Below are 25,018 nucleotides of genomic sequence, written 5' to 3' on the forward strand. Positions count from 1 at the left end.
GACGCCCATGTGTCATACTTACCTCCACTGTGCAGTTCGTTTTGCACAGAGTGGTCTTCTGGGGTCCCTCGGCGGCTGTCTCGGCTCCTCCGCGCAAGCGCTAACCGCCTGTTCTGGGAAGCGCTCTCCCAAGGGGGTTAGTTGCGGGTGCGCTCCCGTGATACAGTCGGCGGCCATGGCCACTGACTGCATTACTCAGCCCTGTCCCCTGGCACGCTACGTCATTGATTTGATTGACAGCAGCGGGAGCCAATGGCTGCGCTGCTATCAATCATCCAATGAATGAATCTATCTATTGGAGATTGAAGGTCTCCTGCGCCCTCTATGGACGCGCCGCCACTGCTCAATTCATCCCCAATAGTGACAAGTATTTTCAGATATCACAGATTAGGAATAAATAACTTTAATGTCTGCTGATGGTAACATTTAAAAAAAAGACTCACCTACAAATGTATGTACTTCTTCTCATAATGATACTCTGATATTAACAGAAAATAAAATTGTTTTATAGAACCGTATCGCCTGTATCTAAATGCGGGGCCCTTTGTCTTGTCTTACACGGCACTCTATATAAGATAAGAGGACGCAGGTTTATTCCATAGACAGACATGATCTGTAGCCTTGTGTGCCCCCAGATAATGTTATACCGGGTTGTAGTGACCTCCCTTCATCTCCTTGCTGTTGTGTTGTGTAGATTTGTACTGACATCTCATACACCGATTGGAGAATTGTGTGTGCTCCTCTTGTGTGTGACGCCTTGTACCACCGAGAACCCAGGAGCGGCACCAACCAACGTGCCGGAGGCGGCCGCCGTGCATGAAGACTACGAGTATTATCAGGATGGGGACGTCATCATCGGAGGGGTCTTCACCGTCAATAGTCTTTTAAGAGGAGCGTACTACGAATCTCTAGCTATATCCAAAATGTTTACTGTAATGTGGTGCTTAAAGTGAGTATCCTGCCTCATATTCAAAAGAGGAACACTACCAAAAAACAATAAAAAATCATTAGAACGCCTCAAGTAAATGTAAAATAAACTGAATGACATTTAGCTTTTATCGGTGAGTTCCCTTGTTTTCACCTCAGCGATTCTGATCTCCAGCAGCCCCTTTGCATCCTTATCAGGTCTACATACACTCCGGAGATGGCCGCACGGCATTGTGTGTAATGTGTGGTGTAAGGGTCACTTAAAGGCTTTGGCAGGGGTGACAACACAAGGAAAGAATTAGGAGACGGGGGACAAGAGCTTTACCACCCTATAACACCCTGAGCAAGGACTTCCGTGGCGGGATCACCAGGTTTTAGTTTAATGAAAGCGGCACATCCACAAAAGACTGAAAACGACTTTTGACAATAACATGTTGAAGCTTCTGTGAGATTTTAGTGATTGGGATCACGTCTATTTTTAATATCAGGTTACGTCTGATTGCTTTCCTGTGTGTGAAGTCTAACACGGCATTGCTCTAGTTTCAGCTCTTCCATTGTTTCCTCGGCATTGATCCCGGCTTTGTCTGCTTTGTCTCCGAGCTCACAGTGTGTGGGATTCCCGGGTCTCAGGTTTCTGTTTGATAGAAAAGCTTACGATCCAAATCAGTTTCCAACCTTCTGTAACCCAACACCCAGGGGCGTTGCTAGAGGTGCCAAACAGACCAGGGGCTTCAGCCCGAAGCCAAGCCGGCACCAAGGGGGGGGGGGGGGTTCGGGCGCGGTCGGTGAAGTGGCGCAGGGTGACCTACCTGACACACATACCCTGACCTACGTGTGTGTGTGTATACACACACTGACATAACCTACATACACTAACCTGTCCTGTCCTGCATACACTGACCTGTCCTGCATACACTGACCTGACCCACTGACCTGACCTCACTGACCTGACTCACTGACCTGACCTACATACCAGTGGCGGCCCGTCCATAGGGGGCGCCTGGGGCGCCGCCCCCTCCCCCAAGTCAGTAGAAAAAAAAATTATTTAACCACTTCCCGACTGCCTCATGTCGGCAGAATGGCATGGACAGGCACATCAACGTACCTGTATGTGCCTGCCTAGACGTGGGTCAGGGGTCCGATCGGGACCCCCCCCCCCGCTACATGCGGCGGTCGGATCCCCTCGGGGAGCGATCCGGGACGACGGCGCGGCTATTCGTTTATAGCCGCCCCCTCGCGATCGCTCCCCGGAGCTGAAGAACGGGGAGAGCCGTATGTAAACACGGCTTCCCCGTGCTTCACTGTGGCGGCGTATCGATCGAGTGATCCCTTTTATAGGGAGACTCGATCGATGATGTCAGACCTACAGCCACACCCCCCTACAGTTGTAAACACACACTAGGTGAACCCTAACTCCTACAGCGCCCCCTGTGGTTAACTCCCAAACTGCAACTGTCATTTTCACAGTAAACAATGCAATTTAAATGCATTTTTTGCTGTGAAAATGACAATGGTCCCAAAAATGTGTCAAAATTGTCCGAAGTGTCCGCCATAATGTCGCAGTCACGAAAAAAATCGCTGATTGCCGCCATTAGTAGTAAAAAAAATAAAAATAATAAAAATGCAATAAAACTATCCCCTATTTTGTAAACGCTATAAATTTTGCGCAAACCAATCGATAAACGCTTATTGCGATTTTTCTTACCAAAAATAGGTAAACGAATACGTATTGGACTAAACTGAGGAAAAAAACATTTTTTAGATATGTTTTTGGGGGATATTTATTATAGCAAAAAGTAAAAAATATTGCATTTTTTTCAAAATTGTCGCTCTATTTTTGTTTATAGCGCAAAAAATAAAAACCGCAGAGGTGATCAAATACCACCAAAAGAAAGCTCTATTTGTGGGGAAAAAAGGACGCCAATTTTGTTTGGGAGCCACGTCGCATGACCGCGCAATTGTCTGTTAAAGCGACGCAGTGCCGAATTGTAAAAACCCCTTGGGTCATTTAGCTGCATATTGGTCCGGTCCTTAAGTGGTTAAACATGTCCCTTTAAAAAAAAAAAAAAAAATCTAAAAAAGGTACTTATGTGCACTGTGCCCGGGCGCCGGGCAAGTGCAGGATGAGTAGCGCCACGTCTGTGCAATCACGAGATTGCAGATGTGGCGCTACATTGGCAGCAAAAAAATGCCTTTGTGGCGGAGCGCATCGCGCCACAGCTTCCGGCGCGATTGACTTGGACTTGAGGCCGGGCGCGTGCACGGCACCCAGTATATTTCTGTGCCTGTGCCGACGTCAGGAAGTGACGTCGGCACTCTGCAGCCCAGAGGGACGCACCTCCGTGAGCGGGGCATGAAGGCAAGTCTGCAGCCTTATACATTCCCCTCAGCAGCAGAGCAGTTTTCACAGCAAAGCTAGCTGCCTAATGTTCAGTGAAGCTAGCGGCCAGCCCCCCCCTTATTAAACCTCTCTCCCCCCTTCTCTCTCCTCCCCTCCTCTCCCTCCCCCTACCTAAATCCCCTCCTCTCACCCACCCTCTCCTCCATCCCCCTCTCTCGTTTACCCCCCTCTTTCCCCTCCCTCTCTCCCCTTCCTCCATCTCTCTCCTACTGTCCCATCTCTCTTTCCCTCCTAGACATAGACATACCGCGGCAAGGCGGCTTCGCTGCTCCAGATCAGGTAGGGAATACACACTGCTGACGACCCGGCCGTGCTGTGACTAAACACAGCAGATGTCGATCACCGGGTGCACCCGCCGATCATCTTGAATTTACACAGGACAGAGCCCTGCCTGTGTAAACAAGGTAGAGCTCTGTTCTGTCAGCGGGGAATAAAATTCATGACTTACACACGATAGAATTTATCCGCGAATACGGTCCAGCGGACCGTTTCCGCGGATAAATCCTCTTGAGGATTTCGGAGGATTTTCATGCGATGGAGTGTACACACCATCGCATTGAAATCCGCGCCGAAATCCTCTGGCGATGACGTGTCGCGCCGTCGCCGCGTCATATAAGGAATTCCACGCATGCGTCGAATCATTACGACGCATGCGGGGGATCCCTTCGGACGGATGGATCCGACGAGTCTATACAGACCAGCGGATCCATCCGTTGGGATGGATTCCAGCAGATGGATTTGTTCTGCATGTCAGCAAATATCCGATCTGCTGGAATCCATCCCAGGGGAGAAATATCCGCGGAAACAGATCCGCTGGAGTGTACACACCATAGGATCTATCCGCTGAAACCCATTTGCTGGGATTTTTCAGCGGATGGATTCTATCGTGTGTACGGGGCCTAAGTAAAAGCACCAATCACAGTACACACACACACACACACAGGCTAGGCACACATTTAACCCTTTGATCGCCCCTAGATGTTTAACCTCTTCCCAGCCAGTGTCATTAGTACAGTGACAGTGCATATTTTTAGCACTTATCACTGTATTAGTGTCACTGGTTCCCACAAAGTGTCAGCTAGTGTCCAAATGTCTGCCGCAATATCACAGTCGCTGATCGCTGTCATTACTAGTAAAAATAAATATATATATTTTTATTTTCAAAATTGTCTGTCTTTGTTTATAGCCCAAAAATAAAAGTGACGCAGAGATGATCAAATACCTCCAAAAGAAAGCTCTATTTGTGGGGAAAAAAAGGACATAGATTTTATTTGGGTACAGCGTTGAGTGTGGGCGGGGACACAGGGGTCCTATGATCTCTTATTGCCCCGGGGCCCCGTGAGTTGTCAGTCCGTGCCTGGTTTGGGCTGCTCAATCTAAAATGCCTGGGCCTATTATTTGTCCCAGTCCATGCCTGATGAGAGATGTCAGTACAGGAACATGAATTTAGTGTATTTTATCAGTATAATGAGAGATGTCAGTAAGGGACATGAATTGCAGTGTATTAGTATGAGAGATGTCAGTACAGGGACATGTAGTGTATTATATCAGTATGAGAGATGTCAGTACAGGGACATGAATTGGAGTGTATTACATCCATATGTGAGATATCCCCCCCCCCCCCCATGCAGTTATGTCCGCAGTCTTTGGTAATCTTGTGCAGTATGTCCGCAGTCTCTGGTAATCTCGTGCAGTATGTCCGCAGTCTCTGGTAATTTTGTGCAGTATGTTCGCAGTCTCTGGTATTCTCGTGCAGTATGTCCGCAGTCTCTGGTAATCTCATGCCCATTTAGAGTCCTTTATTACTAACAGTGTAATTTTTTACTTTGTTTGCGCAGATCTGTAAGGCTGCGCTATATACCATGATTTGTGATGCTGGGGCTATATACTCTGTCCTGTGATGCTGAGATGTATACTCCTGACACTATGGGTGGAAGCAAGTGGAATACAGGGGACGGAGTGGGTGGATTCTATAAGAGGTGTGGCTTATGAGAAGTGGGAGGGACCAAATGTGGAGGGGCGGGGTCTTGCGCCCCCCATCCTAAATCCCTTCACCAGCCGCCACTGCTACATACACTGACCTGACCCACTGACCTGACCTACATACACTGACCTGACCCACTGACCTGACCCACTGACCTGACCCACTGACCTGACCCATTGACCTGACCCACTGACCTGACCCACTGACCGGGTAAGCTGACCGGATTACCTGAGGCATGAAACCCCGTGGGCGCGATCCCGCAATGGTTTTCCCCAGCTTGAGGCGGCTCTTCATTGGAGATTGATAGCAGCACAGCCATTGGCTCCCGCTGCTGTCAATCAAATCAATTATGCGGCGCGCCGGGGACGGGGCCGAGTGATGGACTTGGAGGCTATAGCCGCCGAATGTATCACACGGGAGCGCGCCCGCAAGCCAACCCCATTGGGAGAGCGCTTACCAGAAAGGGGTTAGCTCTTGCGGGGAGGAGCCGAGACAGCCTCGTTTTCCTGCCGAGAAAGCAGAGAGTGTGTATACTTACCTTGGTCGCCATGGAAACCCGCCCATGCTCGAAATGACTTGGACGCATGCTCAGTAGCATCGAATGTGATGAGCGCATGCTCGTCGTACGCAATGACGTCACCGCGTTCTTGCCTTCCAAAAGAACCGCGGTTCTTTTGAAAGGAGTGTCTGTACACTTGGGCGTCAAGAGATTCTTGACAAGAATCTCGTCAGGAAAAACAAAGTTTTTTTTTCCTGATGAGATTCTGGCCCGTGTGTACAGTGCTTAAAAGGGTTGTAAAGGTAATTTTTTTCCCCTAAATTGCTTCCTTTCCCTTAGTGCCGTCCTCCTTCACTTACCTCATCCTTCCATTTTGCTTTTTAATGTCCTTATTTCTTCTGAGAAATCCTCACTTCCTGTTCTTCTGTCTGTAACTCCACACAGTAATGCAAGGCTTTCTCCCTGGTGTGGAGTGTCGTGCTCACCCCCCTCCCTTGGACTACGCGCCAACGTCATTTTTTGAACTTAGACGTGAGTTACGTCCTTTCCTATTCACGGACGACTTACGCAAAAAAAAAAAAAATTCAAAATTCGACGCGGGAACGACGGCCATACTTTAACATGGCAAGTCTATCTATACGCCGCAAAATACCAGCTTTAACTATACGCCGGGAAAAGCCGACTAGCGACGACGTAAGAGAATGCGACGGACGCGCTTACCTTCGTGGATCGACAGAAAAAGCTAATTAGCATACCCGACGCGGAAAACGACGCGAACTCCACCCAGCGGGCGCCAAAGTATTGCACCTACGATCCGAATGCGTACGAAGCCGTACGCCGGTCGGATCGAAGCCAGAAGCCGTCGTATCTTGGTTTGAGGATTCAAACTAAAGATACGACGCGGGAAATTTGAAAGTACGCCGGTGTATCAGTAGATACGCCGGCGTACTTGCTCTGTGAATCTGGCCCCAAGTGCTTTGTGAATACTGTGCTCGCCGCTCTGCGCTACGTCGGCGTAGCGTATATTAGATACGATACGCCGGCATGAATATGCGCCGATGAATGTGAATCCGGGTCACAGTGTGCTGGAAATAGATGTGTCCATTATAAACCTTCTTCCCCATGTTTCTGCTTTGTTTTGCAGTCCTCAGCCACACTTTTATAAGGATCTGTTGACTTTCTTTTTTGCCATTGATGAAATTAACAAGAACCCTACAATGTTACCAAATATTACTCTTGGATATCACCTGTATGACTCCTGTGCGGAAACCAGGAAGGCGATAAAAAACACATTGCAGATTTTATCCGGACCGGGAAAGATGGTCCCAAATTTCTCCTGCAGGGAACGTAAAAAAATACTGGGCTTCATTGGAGACCAGAGCTCTGCAACCACCACATCTATAGCACAGATATTGGGTTTATATCGCTACGTACAGGTGAGTGCATAACAAAAATGCATCAAAAGTGCATAAAAAAAAAAAAACACGGGCCAGATTCACGTAGCGCAGCGGATCTATAGATCCGCTCGATCTACGTGAATTAAGATCCGCTCCCGCAAGTTTAGGAGGCAAGTGGCTAATTCACAAACCACTTACCTCCAAACTTGCGACGGCGGATCCTAAATCCCCCGGCGGAATTCAAATTCCGCGGCTAGGGGAGTGTACTATTTAAATCAGGCGCGTTCCCGGCGTGCATTGCTCCCACTGACGTCGCTAGGACGTCAGTGGTTGCGACGCTTACGTAAACGACGTCCGTCCGTATTCGAGAACGACTTACGCAAACGACGTTAAAAAATTTAAATTCGACGCGGGAACGTCGGCTATACTTAACATTGGCTGCGCCTGATAAAAGAAGGGGTAAGTATACGACGGAAAACCGCTACGGAAACGACGTAAGAACACTGCGACGGGTCCGCGTACGTTCATGAATTTGCGTATCTCGCTGATTTACATATTATTTATCGTAAATCAGCGGGAACGCCCCCGGCGCCATTTTTAAATTGAAAAAAAGATCCGACAGTGTAACACAGTGTAACACTGTCAGATCTTAGCCCTATCTATGCGTATCTGATTCTATGAACCAGGCGCATAGATAGGACCAGTGTAAGTCAGAGATACGATGGTGTATCAGGAGATATCAGGAGATAATACACCGGAGTATCTCTTTGTGAATCTGGCCCCACATGTTCAAAATGCAAAATGTAAAAAAAACACATTGGCCCGGATTCAGATACGAGTTACGACGGCGTATCTCCGGATACGCCTTCGTAACTCTGAGGCCTCGTACACACGACCGAACATGTCTGCTGAAACTTGCCCGCTCGACCAGTTCCCGCGGACATGTTCGGTCGTGTGTACGGTCGACCGGACAAATTTCCGGCGGATCGTACAGGTTTCCGGCGGACAAATGTTTCTTAGCATGCTAAGAAACATGTCTGCTGGAAGCCTGTCCGTCGGACATGTTCAGTCGTCTGTACAACTTACCGGACATGTCCGCTAGGCCGAAAGCCCTCGCATGCGTCGAAGTGATTCGACGCATGCGTGGAAGCATTGACCTTTCAGGGTCACACGACGATGACGCGGCGACGGCGTGGCCACGTCATCACGTATCCTGTCCGCGGGGATTTCGGTTTGATGCTGTGTACAGCCATCAGACCGAAATCTCCGAGCGGACATGTCCGATGAAAACGGTCCACGGACCGTCTTGATCGGACATGTCCCCTCGTGTGTACGGGGCCTGAGTGTGCGGGGTCGTATCTATGCGCCTGATTCTTAGGCCCCATACACACGATAGAATCCATCCGCTGAAAAATCCCAGCGAATGGTTTTCAGCGGATAGATCCTATGGTGTGTACACTCCAGCGGATCTGTTTCCGCGGATATTTATCCCCTGGGATGGATTTCCAGCGGATAAATATTTGATGACATGCTATCAAATCTATCCGCTGGAATCCATCCCAACGGATGGATCCGCTGTTCTGTACAGACTCACCGGATCCATCCGTCCGAAGGGATCCCCCGCATGCGTCGTAATGATTTGACGCATGCGTGGAATTCCTTATATGACAGCGTCGCGCACGTCGCCGCGTCATAATCGCGGCGACACGTCATCGCCAGAGGATTTCGGCGCGGATTTTCGATTCGATGGTGAGTACACTCCATCGCATGGAAATCCGCGCAAATCCTCGAGAGCGGACCGTATCCGCGGATAAATCCTCTCGTGTGTATGGGGCCTTAGAATCAGTTACGCATAGATTTCTCTAAGATCCGACCGACATAAGTCTCTTACGCCGTCGTATCTTAGTTGCATATTTACGCTGGACGCTAGGTGGCGCTTTTGTATATTTACGCAAGGAATATGCAAATTAGGTAGATACGCCGATTCAGAAATGTGGCGCATTTTTTTACGTCGTTTATGTAAGGCTTTTACCGGCGTAAAGTTACCCCTCATAAAGCAGGGGTAAGTCATGTTAGGTATGGACGTCGGAAACGTACGAACAGCGTTGTATTTTACGTCGTTTGCGTAAGTCGTTCGCGAATAGGGCTGTACGTAAGTTACGTTCACGTCGAAAGCATTGACAGTTTGCGGCGTAATTTGGAGCATGCGCACTTGGAAACGTTCACGGACGGCACATGCGCCGTTCGTAAGAAACGTCAATTACGTGGGGTCACAAGTAATTTAAATAAAACACGCCCACATCATCCACATTTGAATTAGGCCGACACATTTACACTACGCCACCGTAACTTAGGGCGCAAGTTCTTTCTGAATACGGAACTTGCGCCCTAAGTTACGGCGGCGTAGTGTATCTGAGATACGCCCGCCGATAGATACGATAATGTATCTGAATCCGGGCCATTAACCGCATCCTGCATTGATGTGAACCAAGCCTTATGCCTCGTACACACAACCGTTTTTTTCCCCCGTCGGATAAAAAAAAAACGACGGTTTTCCCGACAGAATTCCTCTCAGGCTGCCTTGCATACACACGCTCAGACAAAAGTCCGCCCGTCCAAAGTGCGGTGACGTACAACACGTACGACGGCACTAGGGATGAGCCGAACACCCCCCCGTTCGGTTCACACCAGAACCTTTGAACGGACCAAACGTTCGCGCGAACAATTAGAACCCCATTGACGTCTATGGGACTCGAACGTTCGAATTCAAGAGGGCTCATTTTTAAAGCCTAATATGCAAAATATTGTCGGAAAACGCATCTGGGGACCCGGGTCTTGCCCCAGGGAACATGTATCAATGGAAAAAAAAGTTTTAAAAACGGATGTTTTTTCTGGAGCAGCGATTTTAATGATGCTTAAAGTGAATTTTTTTTTTGCAAAATTCCTTTAAATATCGTACCTGCTGGGTGTGGCTCGTGTTTAGAACTGTCCCTGCACAAAATTAGATTACTATAAGAAAAAAGTAATTTAATACTGCTTGCGGCTTTAATGTAATGTTTAGTCCCTCCAATATGGATTAAAATCACTCAAAAAAATAGCATGGGTTTCCCCGCCCCCACTCCCCCCAGGTCATGACAAGTCCCTTTGGCCCTATATACTTTGAACAGCAGTATACAGGCGGTGCAAACAAGACAGGGGGCCAGATTCAGATAGGAGATACAACGGCGTATCTCTAAGGCCGGCCGGTCGTATCTATGCGACTGATTCAGAGAATCAGTTACGCATAGATATCTCTAAGATCCGACAGGTGTAAAAATTCACCGATCTAATGCCTACAGCCGCGATTGCGACTTTCTTTACTTCCGGGTACCGGGCGTGACGTCATAACGTCGCGCCCGGACCTCCGACGGTCATAGAGATGACTGGTGACCATCTGGTCATCAGTCATCTCTATGCTTTCCCAACGAACACCGGCCGTTTCGCTATGATCGTTCTTATGTTGCACAGAATCGCCGGCTGAAGACGGTGATATCTGAATGATGTCTGTAGCTGCAGGCATCATTCAGATATCACCGCACAAAGCCGAGGACGTCCATGGACGTCCTTGGATATATTTCTTGATAATATCTGTGCCAATATGGCAGCAGAACTGGGTCAGGAGAGCTTGGGTTTTTTCCCCCACGCCAGTGGGCCTTGATCAGGGATGCATGCACTATCCTGTCACCATTTGAGGAGGCCACGAGGATGGTGAGCAATGACAGTGCATGCATCAGTGAGACTGTCCCTCTTATTCACATGTTGGAGCACACGCTGCGTGGAATAATGGACAGGGCACTTGAGGCAGAACAGAGGGAGGAAGTGGAGGACTTCCTTACCTCTCAAGGCCCCCTTTATCCAGACAGTGTTCCTGCTTGCCCGCCTATCACACAGGAAGAGGACGAGGAGGAGGAGCAGGATTGTGTCAGCATGGAGGTGGAGCCTAGCACTCAGCATCAGCAGTAGTCTTCAAGGGATCAATTACAGTCCCAAGGAACCCATGGACTTGTACGTGGCTGGGACGAGGTGGCTGCGAATCATGTCGTCCTCAGTGACCCAGAGGACTCCACACCGAATGCCTCAGCAAATCTACGCTGCATGGCCTCCCTGATCCTGCAAAGCCTGCGGAAGGATCCTCGTATTTGTGGTATCAAGGAGAGGGATCATTACTGGGTGGCAACCCTCCTTGATCCACGTTACAAGAATAAGGTTGCGGACCTTATCTTGCCAGCGCAGAGGGAGCAGAGGATGAAACATCTTCGGGAGGCCTTGCAGAAAGGTCTGTGCAACGCGTTCCCAGAGACTGGGGGTTACAAAATCCAGGTCCTGGACAACGTGTTGCTGAGGCTTCGGAGAGTCACAGAAGGAGCGGTGGAGAAGGTGGCCGTCTGACCGATGCGTTCAGACAATGTTTTAGTCCGCAGCCCCAAGGTATGACCGGTTTCAGCAACCATCGCCAGCGCCTGTTTTACATGGTTCGGGAATACCTAGGGGCAAGATCAGACTTGGACACCTTTCCCACCGAAAATCCTCTGGCTTACTTGGTCTTGAGGATGGATCACTGGCCAGAGCTTGCACAGTACGCAATTGAGCTACTGGCTTGTCCTGCATCCAGCGTTCTTTCAGAACGTGCTGCTGGAGGCTTTGTAACCGATCACAGGGTGCGCCACTCCACCGACTCGGTCGATTGACTGACCTTCATAAAAATGAATCAGGCTTGGATCACCACCAGCTACCAAGCACCTGATGCTGATGTAACTGAATATTTTTTTTTGAAATGTCAGATGATCCCTTCAAGACTGCCTATGCTGATGCTGAGTGACTATCCTGTTATACTGAGTGAACATCCTTTTCCTCCTCAATGATCTTGCTGATAGCAAGAACATTGTTGGTTCTGGGCACCGCCACCGGTGGCTAAGGCCCAATTTTTCTGCCCCTGTTCAACAGGGGCGTGTAATTACAATTTTTGATGCAATGCTTTGCAGCGGGCTCATTGCTGCGCTCCAACTAGAGTATCTGTGAGGGGTTGCAGTGTTGTGGCACCAGCACCAGTGCCTAAGGCCCAATTTTTCTGCCCCTGTTTAACAGGGGCATGTAATTACAATTTTTGATGCAATGCTTTGCAGCGGGCTCATTGCTGCGCTCCAACTAGAGTATCTGTGAGGGGTTGCAGTGTTGTGGCAACAGCACCAGTGCCTAAGGCCCAATTTTCCTGCCCCTGTTGAACAGGGGCGTGTAATTACAATTCTTGATCTAATATTTCACAGCAGGGCGTTCCAGCGCCCACCAAGACTAACTGTGAGGGCTTACAGTGTTGTGGCAACACCAACACCTAGGGCCCAAATTTCTGCAGAGTATATACGGCAGGCCCCTACTTTCAAACATCCAAATTACAAACGACTTCTACTTGCAAACGGAAGGAGACAACAGGAAGTGAGAGGAAATCTACCCCTAGGAAGGGAAATTCTCTTCTGTAAAAGGTGTCTCCTGTCCACTGATGCTTTATCACCAATGCTTGTTTCACAAAAAAAAAAAAAAAAAAATTAAAAAAATCATTTGTCATTGGGACAGAAAGGTGACAAGAGGTGCAATCTTCTGAACAGATGCACACAGACAGCAAAACAAATGTTACAGGGGTGATAACCCTTCTCTATGTTTTCAGAAAAGCTTAAAAAAAGATTTTATGGCTGAAGCTACACTTTAAAGAAGTACCAGTTGAAAATTACAAACAGATTCTACTTAACAACAAACCTACAGTCCCTGTCTTGTTTGCACCGCCTGTATACTGCAGGGCTTTTCATGACCTGGGGGAGGGGGGCGGGGGAAACCCATGCTATTTTTTTCAGTGATTTTTATCCATATTGCAGGGACCAAACATTACATTAAAGCCGCAAGCAGTCTTAAATTACTTTTTTCTTATAGTAATCTCATTTTGTGCAGGGACAGTTCTAAACACGTGCCACCTCACAGGCATACTATAGACACCCAGCAGGTACGATATTTAAAGGAATTTTTCATTTTTTTTTTTACTTTAAGCATTATTAAAGCGGGAGTTTTTAACATTAGATTGAGGCTAATTTTACTAAGCAGAATCGGGTGTTTTTTTTTAAAATGAATGCAGTACTTACCGTTTTAGAGATCGATGTTCTCCGTGGCTTCCGGGTATGATCTTCGGGACTGGGCGTTCCTATTTCATTGACAGCCTTCCGACGGTCGCATAACATTAGATTGAGGCTCATTTTGTCAAGGGGAATCGCAAGAGCGATCTTCTCCGCCGCTTCCGGGTATGGTCTTTGGGACTGGGCGTTCCTATTTGATTGACAGGCTTCCGACGATCACATACATCGCGTCACGAGTAGCCGAAAGAAGCCGAACGTCGGTGCGGCTCTATACGGCGCCTGCGCACCGACGTTCGGCTACTTTCGGGAACTCGTGACGCGCTGTATGCGACCGTCGGAAGGCTGTCAATCAAATAGGAACGCCCAGTCCCGCAGCCCATACCCGGAAGCGGCGGGAGAACACCGATCTCTAAAACGGTAAGTACTGCATTTATTTTAAAAAAAAAAACAACCGATTCTGCTTAGTAAAATTAGCCTCAATCTAATGTTAAAAAAAATTTGGGTGAACCTCCACTTTATAATCGCTGCTCCAGAAAAAACGGCTGTTTTTAAAACTTTTTTTTGCATTGATACATGTTCCCTGGGGCAAGACCCGGGTCTCCAAACCAGTTTTCTGACAATAACTTGCATATTAGGCTTTAAAATTAGCACTTTTGAATTCGAACGTTCGAGTCCCATTGACGTCAATGGGGTTCTAAATGTTCGCGCGAACGTTCGGTCCATTCGAAGGTTTTGGTGCGAACCGAACGTGGGGGGGGGGGGGGGGTTAAGTGTTCGGCTCATCCCTAGTGGTGATCTGGAGAAAGAGCCTAAATTGAGTGTATGAGATATGAACTGGTTTTATATTTAAAAGCGCAATGGTCGTATCTGCCCATGTTTTTAGATACTTTGTAGCATTGTCAATTCATGTTTTATAGATCAGTTATGGCGCAACCTGTCCAACACTGAAAGACAAGAGCGTTTTCCCAACCTTGTTCCGGATGGTACGAAACGATTTTGTCATTTATTCTAACTTGGCTCAAATGCTGAAGCACTTTGGATGGAACTGGATAGGAATTATTAGCTCTACTGATGACAGCGGGAGAGAAGAGTTCATGGTTTTAAGGAGAGTCATGAGTATCTATAAAATTTGTATTTATTTTTCTTTAGGAGTTAATTGCCACGCCTCCCAAATGACAAAACTGGACGAACTGCCAGATTTTACTAAACAAACGCCTGTCAACGTCGTTGTACTTTGTGGGACGTTGTTTGATTTTGAGGTTGATTTTTTACATTTTTTAGGAGGTTTTATAGATGACAAAACAATCATCCTTGACCCTACTTGGGCAACAAACATTCCCCTCCTTGGTAAACACCCGGAAATATTTAATTGTAGTTTGTCCTTTGGGGCCAAGTCCACAAATATTGAGGAATTTCAGAACTTTGCTAATGAATTCCAACCTCATAAGAAACCAAAAGACAAATTACTTGAAGATCTGTGGATGAGTGAATTTGGTTGTTCTTCTGTAGATAAACGCAAAAATCGTCACTTTGAAAATCTATTTAAAAGGTCACTTCATGAGTGCAATGGCACAGAACACATTACTGATATCCAACACTTATTCCATGGCGGTAATGCCCACCAAGTGTATCACGCGGTTTACTCTATGGCCACCGCCTTACATGATATGCTTGGATTCATGAAGACGCAAACATCTGGAAGTCAGTTATTTAGCTTTAAACACCAGGTGAGCGCAGCCTACATACAGTGCCTTGAAAAAGTATTCATACTAGAGGTCGACCGATCTGGGTTTTTTTCTGGCCGATACGATATTTAGAAATCGGGGCGGCTGATGGCCGATATATGATGCCGATTTTTGCGGCCGATATTTTAGGCCAATTTTTCTTTTTTTTTTGGTGCCACTGGCTCATGGCACTAATTGGCACTGGAAGATGGCACTAGCAGAAGGCACTGATTGGCAGGTGGCACTTATTGGCACTGGCAGGTTGCACTGGATGGCACTGAAAGATGGTAGTAGCAAATGGCACTGATTGGCAAGTGGCACTTATTGGCAGTGGTAGGTGGCACTAATTGACACTGGCAGGTGGCACTGATTGGCAGATGGCACTGGTTGGCACTGGCAGATGGCACGTGGCACTAACAGGTGACACTGGCAAGTGGCACTGGTTGGCACTGACTGGCAGGTGGCACTAATCGGCACTGGATGGCAATAGTTAGCACTGGCAGATGGCACTGGTTGGCATTGGCAGGTGGCACTGATGGCTTTAGGTAGCACTGGTAGGTGGCACTGGATGGCACTGGCAGGCACCGTTACACCTGCCCTGCAGCCTTGTCCATCCATCCTCTCCTGGTCCTGTTGTTTCCCCGTCCTTACCCATCTGCTGATATCCCCTTGTGTATGACCTCGGCCTGGCTTTGTTTACGATTCCGGTATCTCCCCTTTATTTGTATATATTACTTGTTGTGCACTGGTAGTTTTCACTTGTTTGTCACCTTTTTAACCACTTAAGGACCGCCTCCTGCACACATACGTTGGCAGAATGACACGGCTGGGCACACGCACGTACAGGTACGTCCTCTTTAAGTGCCCAGCCGTGGGTCGCGGGCGCGCTCCGGCGGCGCGCTCCCGCGACCCGGTCCGAAGCTCCGTGACCGTGACCGCAGGACCCGCGGACCCGGAGCTGAAGAACGGGGAGAGGTGTGTGTAAACACAGCTTCCCCGTTCTTCACTGTGGCGCCGTCATTGATCGTGTGTTCCCTTTTTATAAGGAAACACAATCAATGATGTCACACCTACAGCCACACCCCCCTACAGTTAGAAGCACAAATGAGGTCACACTTAACCCCTTCAGCGCCCTCTTGTGGTTAACTCCCAAACTGCAATTGTAATTTTCACAGTAATCAGTGCATTTTTAATGCATTTTTTGCTGTGAAAATGACAAAAAAATCGCTGATCGCCGCCATTAGTAGTAAAAAAAAAGTTTTTATATAAAAATGCAATAAAACTATCCCCTATTTTGTAAACGCTATAAATTTTGCGCAAACCAATCGATAAACGCTTATTGCGATTTTTTTTTACCAAAAATAGGTAGAAGAATACGTATCGGGCTAAACTGAGGAAAAAGTTTTTTTTAGATATATTTTTGGGGGATATTTATTATAGAAAAAAGTAGAAAATATTGAATTTTTTTCAAAATTGGCGCTCTATTGTTGTTTATAGCGCAAAAAATAAAAACCGCAGAGGCGATCAAATACCACCAAAAGAAAACTCTATTTGTGGGAAAAAAAGGACGCCAATTTTGTTTGGGAGCCACGTCGCACGACCGCGCAATTGTCAGTTAAAGCAACGCAGTGCCGAATCGCAAAAACTGGCCAGGTCCTTTAGCTGCCTAAGAGTCCGGGTCTTAAGTGGTTAATAAACACCTTTTTTCTTTCACTTACATGCGTTTTTTTGGTCTCCTCTGTGCAGTCACATGGTCTGGTCTACTAGTTCCGTGACAACGCGGCATATGGTTCAACAAGGGTCCATTAAAAATGCGTTTTAGCTTCAATCAAATTTTTGTCTTTCTGCAGAAGTTGCACCGATATATAGAAGCTTCTTACTACTTCTCAGAAAACACTTCACATAAATACTTTAACGAAGACAGAGAATTTGTGACGCAATATGTTATCCAAAACCATTTATTAGTCAACAAAACTATTCTCACTAATGACGTTGGATTATTTGAGCAATCTAATTCCAGTGATCAGAACATTTTTATCAATGCAAGTTTAATAAAATGGAAGAATGAGCAAAAAGAAGTAAGATTAACGAGGACCTGTATTGTGTAGGTCAGGGGTTGACAAATTTGCTTGGAATCTAGGAGCCCGCTAAAAAAGTTAGGAGCCAAAAAACACACCCCGTCCCGACGAGCTCGCGCGCAGAAGCGAACGCATACGTGAGCAGCACCCGCATATGTAAACGATGTTCAAACCACACATGTGAGGTATCGCCGCGATCGGTAGAGCGAGAGCAATAATTCTTGCCCTAGTCCTCCTCTGTAACTCAAAACATGCAACCTGTAGAATTTTTTAAACGTCGCCTATGGAGATTTTAAAGGGTAAAAGTTTGACGCCATTCCACGAGCGGACGCAATTTTGAAGCGTGACATGTTGGGTATCAATTTACTCGGCGTAACATTATATTTCACAATATAAAAAAAAAATTGGGCTAACTTTACTGTTGTCTTATTTTTTAATTAAAAAAAATTGTATTTTCCCCCCCAAAAAGTGCGCTTGTAAGACCGCTGCGCAAATACGGTGCGACAGAAAGTATTGCAACGACCGCCATTTTATTCTCTAGGGTTTTAGAATAAAAAAAATATATAATGTTTGTGGGTTCTAATTAGAGGGAAGGAGATGAAAAACACATTAGAATTGCTGTTTTGCCACTTGTAATGTAAATGTAATGTAACCTGTAGTGCCAACGGTCACCACAAGATAGCGCCAGATCACAGAAGGAAGCTGAGGCCTGCAGAAGAATGCAAAGCCGCGGCCTCAATTACCGACCGGCCTGCGTCGGCCGGTAATTGAGGCCGCGCCTTTGCGGCCTTCTGCAGACCTCAGCTTCCTTCTGTGAAGGCTGCAAAGCCACAGCCTCATTTACCGGCTGGTACGGGCACGCCGCGATCGCGCCAGCCGTTAATTGAGGCCACGGCTTTGCGGCCTTCTGCAGGCCTTTGCTTCCTTCTGTGAAGGCCTAAAAAACGGCGGCCTCAATTACCGGCGGGCGCGGGCCTGCCACGATCGCACCCCGCGATGGCCAGTAATTGAGGCCGCGGCTTTGCGGCCTTTTGCAGGCTTAAGCTTCCCCAGGCGCCAGGTCACAATTTCTTGTCGCAATTGCGACCTGGCGCTCGGATTTTGTCGAGGCCTGGTGTAAGAGGCCTGTGGTCTCCTTGAAGTTGATCTTTTCCCTACCACTGGCCTATCATGCTTTTTCGTGGCACTGTAAAGGTGACCATCTTGGTAGAGGAGCGGGGTTTGGCTTCCTAATTTCATAAATACCCTCTTGATAAATGTTGTCTAGTTGGGAAATATTTAAGAAGCCGTAGGATATGTTGAGGAAGCAGTGGCAGTGCGTCCATAGTGGGCGCAGGAGCGCCGCCCCCTCTCTCTTCTGCACCCGTCAATCAACAATACATAGATTCATGCATTGCATGAATCTATGTATTGTCGCCGCTGCCGCCCACTATTCAGGTGGCCGGCCTCCTGTTGAGCCATGAACTTCCGTGGGCGCCATCCCGCGTCGTTCCCCCCACGGCTTCTCGGCTCTTCATTGGATAGATTGATAGCAGCGCAGCCATTGGCCCCCCAGCCCCCGCTTTACTTACCTGAGCCCTGAACTTCCGTGGGCGCGATCCCGCGTCGTTCTCCCCCACGGCTTCTCGGCTCTTCATTGGATAGATTGATAGCAGCGCAGCCATTGGCCCCCCAGCCCCCGCTTTACTTACCTGAGCCCTGAACTTCCGTGGGCGCGATCCCGCGTCGTTCTCCCCCACGGCTTCTCGGCTCTTCATTGGATAGATTGATAGCAGTGCAGCCATTGGCCCCCCAGCCCCCGATTTACTTACCTGAGCCCTGAACTTCCGTGGGCGCGATCCCGCGTCGTTCTCCCCCACGGCTTCTCGGCTCTTCATTGGATAGATTGATAGCAGCGCAGCCATTGGCTCCTGCTGCTGTCAATCAAATTCAATGACACTCGGCGGCTATGTAGGCCGAGGGTATGACACGGGAGCGTGTCCGCAAGGTAACCCCCTCGGGAAAGAGGTTCCCAGAGGGGGTTAGCTATTGCGGGGAGGAGCCGCGAGAGCCACTGTGGGACCCCAGAAGAGGAGGAAGTGGAGGTAAGTATGATATGTTTGTTATATATTTTTTCTTTTTAAAACATGAACCTAAAGTATAATTTTAACCAATCTAGATGTTCTCTAAGTCCTCGTACACACGACCGAACATGTCTGCTGAAACTGGTCCACGGACCAGTTTCCGCGGACATGTTCGGTCGTGTGTAGGGCCGACCGGACCGGATTCCCGGCCTAGCGGACAGGTTTCCAGCGGACAAATGTTTCTTAGCATGCTAGGAAACATGTCTGCTGGAACCATGTCCGATGGTCAGTACGACTCATCGGACATGTCCGCTCGGCCGAAATCCCTTGCATGCGTCGAAGTGATTCGACGCATGCGTGGAAGCATTGAACTTCCGGGGTCGCGTACGTCGCCGTGTTATCGTCGCCGCCACATCGCCGCAACGTCGCCGCCACGTCACCGTGTATCCTGTCCGCGGGGAATTTGGTCTGATGGTGTGTACAGCCATCAGACCAAATGATCCCAGCGGACATGTCCGATGAAAACGCTCCGGCGGAGCGTTTTAATCGGACCGGTCCCGTCGTGTGTACGAGGCCTCAAAGACAGAAAATCTTCACTTTTTGAGTTCAGATTTACATTGAGCAATAAGCACAATAGTCTGCAAAAGAGAGTTTTCAGAAGTTGTGTTTTATAACCATCTACTGAAGTGTGACTAAAGATTTTCTGGCAGCTAAAATGTTTGCAGATGACGGAAAACACCAGAGGCGGCTCAAGGCTTTGTGAGGCCTTAAGAAAAACTTAGACACGGGGGCCCCACTCATGTCTATAATGGGTAAAAAAATTCAAGCAAATAAAAATGGCTGCAGAAAGATGCATGGATCTAGCACACAGTGATTGAGCAGAGGCAAATTAGGCAGCCGCGAGGTCCCTGTGAGTGCGAAGCCTCAGGCGACCGCCTAATTTGCCTAATTAAAGAGCCGCCTCTGGAAAGCATCCTGCCCTCTTAGCCCTATAACATGTTTTTTTCTGTATAAATCAATCCCAGTTTACCCATTTAAATGTAAAATGACTCTCCATGCACAAGTATTATAGATGTCAATTCACCTTATGGTAAAAATAAAGGGAATATATTATTACTTAAACATATTACTTGAAATATCTTTTGTCTAGATCCCGAGATCGCAGTGTTCTGAAGACTGTTTACCTGGAAACAGAGAAGTGCCGAGCTCCAATGTTCATGAATGTTGTCATGATTGTGTCCCGTGCTCAGAAGGAGAGATGTCCAATGAAACAGGTGGGTTTTATTTGTACTTTGTAAGACTTCTGTTGGTGGGAAAACCAATGTGAAGAAACTCAAGGCAGGGACTGGAAACAAAGTATTTTTTTTTGTATTTAGCTCCTTTGTAAAAAGTAAAGGCACACTGTGTGTTAAGTCCAAGGAGGAGCATGTCATCTCCTGAACCTATCTCTTATCTTTATATCCGACATGTTTATAATACTCCCAGAAGACAGCTATCGCTGATCCTTCAGGTCTCAGCATCTTCAACAGTCACTGCAGCTGCTATGGCTTAGACATGTTCATTCGTCTGAGATTTTGTTTTTTTTTCACGTTCGTTTTAGCAAACGATAACGAATGTGCAGAATCCGAAATCTGAAAGATCCGATATAAAAAATGCTTTATTTTTCGTTTTGTTGCGACAACAGTTGGATATAGATAGAAGATTGGACAAGACGGTGACAATAGCGATCTGTGTCTATCGAACCTGCGCCTGAATGTGCCTAACCTAACTCTATTAGTCCAAGATTATTTGACATAGAAAGAAAAAATTCGACATTATAGAGAGAAAAGATTCGACATTATAGAGAGAAAAGATTCGACATTATAGAGAGAAAAGATTCAACATTATAGAGAGAAAAGATTCGACATTATAGAGAGAAAAGATTCAACATTATAGAGAAAAGATTCAACATTATAGAGAGAAAAGATTCAACATTATAGAGAGAAAAGATTCAACATTATAGAGAGAAAAGATTCAACATTATAAAGAGAAAAGATTCAACATAGAGAGAAAAGATTCGACATTATAGAGAGAAAAGATTTGACATTATAGAGAGAAAAGATTCAACATTATAGAGAAAAGATTCAACATTATAGAGAGAAAAGATTCAACATTATAGAGAGAAAAGATTCGACATTATAGAGAGAAAAGATTCAATATTATAGAGAGAAAAGATTCAACATTATAGAGAGAAAAGATTCCACATAACGAGAAAAGATTCAACATTATAGAGAGAAAAGATTCCACATAAAGAGAAAAGATTCGACATTATAGAGAGAAAAGATTCAACATAAAGAGAAAAGATTCGACATTATAGAGAAAAGATTCAACATTATAGAGAGAAAAGATTCCACATAAACAGAAAAGATTCGACATTATAGAGAAAAGATTCGACATTATAGAGAGAAAATATTCGACATTATAGAGAGAAAAGATTCGACATTATAGAGAGAAAAGATTCAATATTATAGAGAGAAAAGATTCGACATTATAGAGAGAAAAGATTCGACATTATAGAGAGAAAATATTCGACATTATAGAGAGAAAAGATTCGACATTATAGAGAGAAAAGATTCGACATTATAGAGAGAAAAGATTCAATATTATAGAGAGAAAAGGTTCGACATTATAGAGAGAAAAGATTCAACATTATAGAGAGAAAAGCTTCAACATTATAGAGAGAAAAGATTCAACATAGAGAGAAAAGATTCAACATTATAGAGAAAAGATTCAACATAGAAAGAAAAAAGATTCAACATTATAGAGAGAAAAGATTCGACAGAGAGAGAAAAGATTCGACATTATAGAGAGAAGAGATTCGACATTATAGAGAGAAAAAATTTAACATTATAGAGAGAAAAGATTCGACAGAGAGAGAAAAGATTTGAAATAGAGAGAAAAGATTCGACATTATAGAGAGAAAAGATTCAACATTATAGAGAAAAGATTTAACATTATAGAGAGAAAAGATTCAACATTATTGAGAGAAAAGATTCAACATTATAGAGAGAAAAGATTCAACATTATAGAGAAAAGATTCAACATTATAGAGAAAAGATTTAACATTATAGAGAGAAAAGATTCAGCATAGAGAGAAAATATTACACATTATAGAGAGAAAAGATTAGACATTATAGAGAGAAAAGATTTAACATTATAGAGAGAAAAGATTCTACATTATAGAGAGAAAAGATTCGACATTATAGAGAGAAAAGATTCAACATTATAGAGAAAAGATTTAACATTATAGAGAGAAAAGATTCAACATTATAGAGAGAAAAGATTCAACATTATAGAGAGGAAAGATTCAACATTATAGAGAAAACATTCAACATTATAGCGAGAAAAGATTCAACATAGAGAGAAAAGATTCAACATTATAGAGAAAAGATTCTACATTATAGAGAGAAAAGATTCAACATTATAGAGAGAAAAGATTCGACATTATAGAGAGAAAAGATTCGACATTATAGAGAGAAAAGATTCAACATTATAGAGAGAAAAGATTCGACAGAGAGAGAAAAGATTCGACATTATAGAGAGAAAAGATTCAACATTATAGAGAGAAAAGATTCGACATTACAGAGACGTGAAGGTTTGACGAAGCAGCTAAAAACATACGATCACCACGAGCGGACATTTACGGTCAAATGCTCCGCCCCTAGGCTATAGAAGAATTCTAATGTTGGTTGAATAGTAATAATAATTAAAAAACATAACTATTACTAGTCATACAACATTAGAATTCTACTATAGCTTGTGGTTGGAGCATTCGACCGGAAATGTACGACGTCGCACAGTTTAGCTGCTTCGTCGAATCTTCTTACACCATAAGCCTTCAATTGACAAATTCGACCTTAATTCAGATTTTCGGACAAATGCTTTTTTTTTTAAACGTAACGAAATACATAAAAAACGAATTTCGGGAGTAACTAAATACATTTATTTTCCGGACAAAAAACGAAATTACGAAACAAAATATTTCAGTGTGCACATGTTTAGTATGCCTCCCCCTCCCCTGCTCAATCACAGAAGCCTTTGTATTATGTGAACTCATTCACAAAATACAAAGGCTTCTCTGAATGGGCAGCACCCTCTAATATTAGAACCCTGAACAGTTCCTTGCACTTTAAAAAGATATACCTTTTATTATATATTTTTTTTCCTGCAGTCGTCAGGCTACATTGATGATGTCACACGCACACCACCAAACTGTCATACATGCAGTACTTCCCTATGGGCAGTCCCGAAAACCTTATAGAAAGAGGAAAATGACTCCAATATACCTACTGGAGAGAGTTATTAATATATATATATATAACGTTACCTTTTTCCATATGAAAAAAAATTGTGTTGACCTCTTAAATGTTTGTTCAACAGTCTTTCTAATTTATGTATTAAAAAAAAATAAAACAAGTTCTAAAAGTCCACAATTGTTTTTTTTTCCAGGAAGTGAGAACTGCATGACGTGTCTGGACCACGAATGGCCAAACAAGAACAAAACTGAATGTAATCCCAAGCAGATCGAGTTTTTGTCTTATACTGAGAGCCTGTCTTTATTTTTCATGGTTATCTCTTTGTTCCTTTGCATTATAACTTTTCTGATAATGACTGTATTTATCTCATATGGAGATACCCCCATCGTCAGAGCCAATAACAAGAGCCTCAGCTTTGTCCTCCTGGTCTCCATCATGTTGGGTTTCCTCTGTGTGTTCCTCTTCCTGGGTCGTCCCCTGGATACAACCTGCCGGCTACGCCAAACATCTTTCGGATTTCTTTTTACCATAGCGGTCTCCTCTGTGTTGGGCAAGACTGTAATGGTCTGGCTTGCTTTCAAAGCCACCAAACCGGGCAGTGTGTGGAAAAAATGGGTTGGAGTAAAGCTGCCCAATTTTGTCGTCTTCATCTGCTCATCAATCCAAGTTTTAATCTGCATCGCATGGTTGTCGGCCTCTCCCCCCTTCCAGGAGTTGGACAAACGATCATATCAAACCAAGATCATCGTTCAGTGTAATGAAGGGTCAGTTGTCGGGTTCTACTCTGTCCTGGGGTATATGGGGATCCTGGCTGCTGTCAGTTTTGTTACAGCGTTTTTAGCCAGGACATTACCGGACAGTTTTAATGAAGCCAAATACATCACCTTCAGCATGCTGGTGTTCTGCAGTGTCTGGATTGCCATGATCCCGGCCTATCTGAGCACCAAAGGGAAATATATGGTGGCTGTGGAGATATTCGCCATCCTGACCTCAAATGCTGGACTTTTAGGTTGTATATTTTTTCCAAAGTGCTACATAATGATTTGTCACCCTGATTTAAATTCAAGGAAGCTTTTGCTTGACAACAGAAAAATGCCATAAATCGATCCCATAGCTTGTAGACTCCATAACTCTTGCACAAACCAATAAATTTACGCTTATGCACGATGGTCACTTTCCACTCACTCTCCCATCTTCCTTCTCCCCCACTTTCTTTTTTATTTTCCCCCGTGTTTGTCACTTTATGTCTTTTTTTGTTTGGTGCACGTTATGTTCACTGTGTGATTAGTAGGGTGCTGGTCCTCGGGCCAGCCCTGAACGTCTTGGGAGTGGGTGGACATGGCCTTCTGGCTTAGTTCGCCTGCTCTCATGGGGTCTCCCTTCGGGGGAGCCCCACCTAGTACTGGGAGGGTTCTGTTTCGGCAGACCCTCCAAGGAATGGGGTCCGTGTCGGCTGCTCGGCTCCACTTGAGCACCTCAGTCCCCGTCTGGAGCC

General features: G+C 45.7%; 1 protein-coding gene across 1 annotated transcript; it reads left to right on the plus strand.

The window, feature by feature from the left end:
* Positions 1 to 608: 608 nt before the first annotated feature.
* On the plus strand, positions 609 to 24,683 carry LOC120917405 (vomeronasal type-2 receptor 26-like). Its single transcript, XM_040328679.1, has 7 exons — positions 609 to 949; positions 6,956 to 7,247; positions 14,281 to 14,479; positions 14,645 to 15,090; positions 16,938 to 17,165; positions 20,379 to 20,502; positions 23,717 to 24,683. The coding sequence occupies exons 1-7, from the start codon at positions 609 to 611 to the stop codon at positions 24,622 to 24,624; spliced, it is 2,538 nt and encodes an 845-aa protein (XP_040184613.1). The 3' UTR covers positions 24,625 to 24,683.
* The last annotated feature ends 335 nt before the right edge of the window (positions 24,684 to 25,018 follow it).

This window comes from Rana temporaria, chromosome 11, assembly GCF_905171775.1.
Source record: "Rana temporaria chromosome 11, aRanTem1.1, whole genome shotgun sequence".
Lineage (NCBI taxonomy): Eukaryota > Metazoa > Chordata > Amphibia > Anura > Ranidae > Rana > Rana temporaria.

Excerpts from the sequence above, each read along its gene's own strand:
- LOC120917405 (XM_040328679.1), top strand. The coding sequence starts at position 609 with ATGATCTGTAGCCTTGTGTGCCCCCAGATAATGTTATACCGGGTTGTA. Across the intron at positions 950-6,955 it reads ACTGTAATGTGGTGCTTAAA|TCCTCAGCCACACTTTTATA; the intron begins GTGAGTATCCTG and ends TTTGTTTTGCAG. Across the intron at positions 17,166-20,378 it reads GGAAGAATGAGCAAAAAGAA|ATCCCGAGATCGCAGTGTTC; the intron begins GTAAGATTAACG and ends TCTTTTGTCTAG.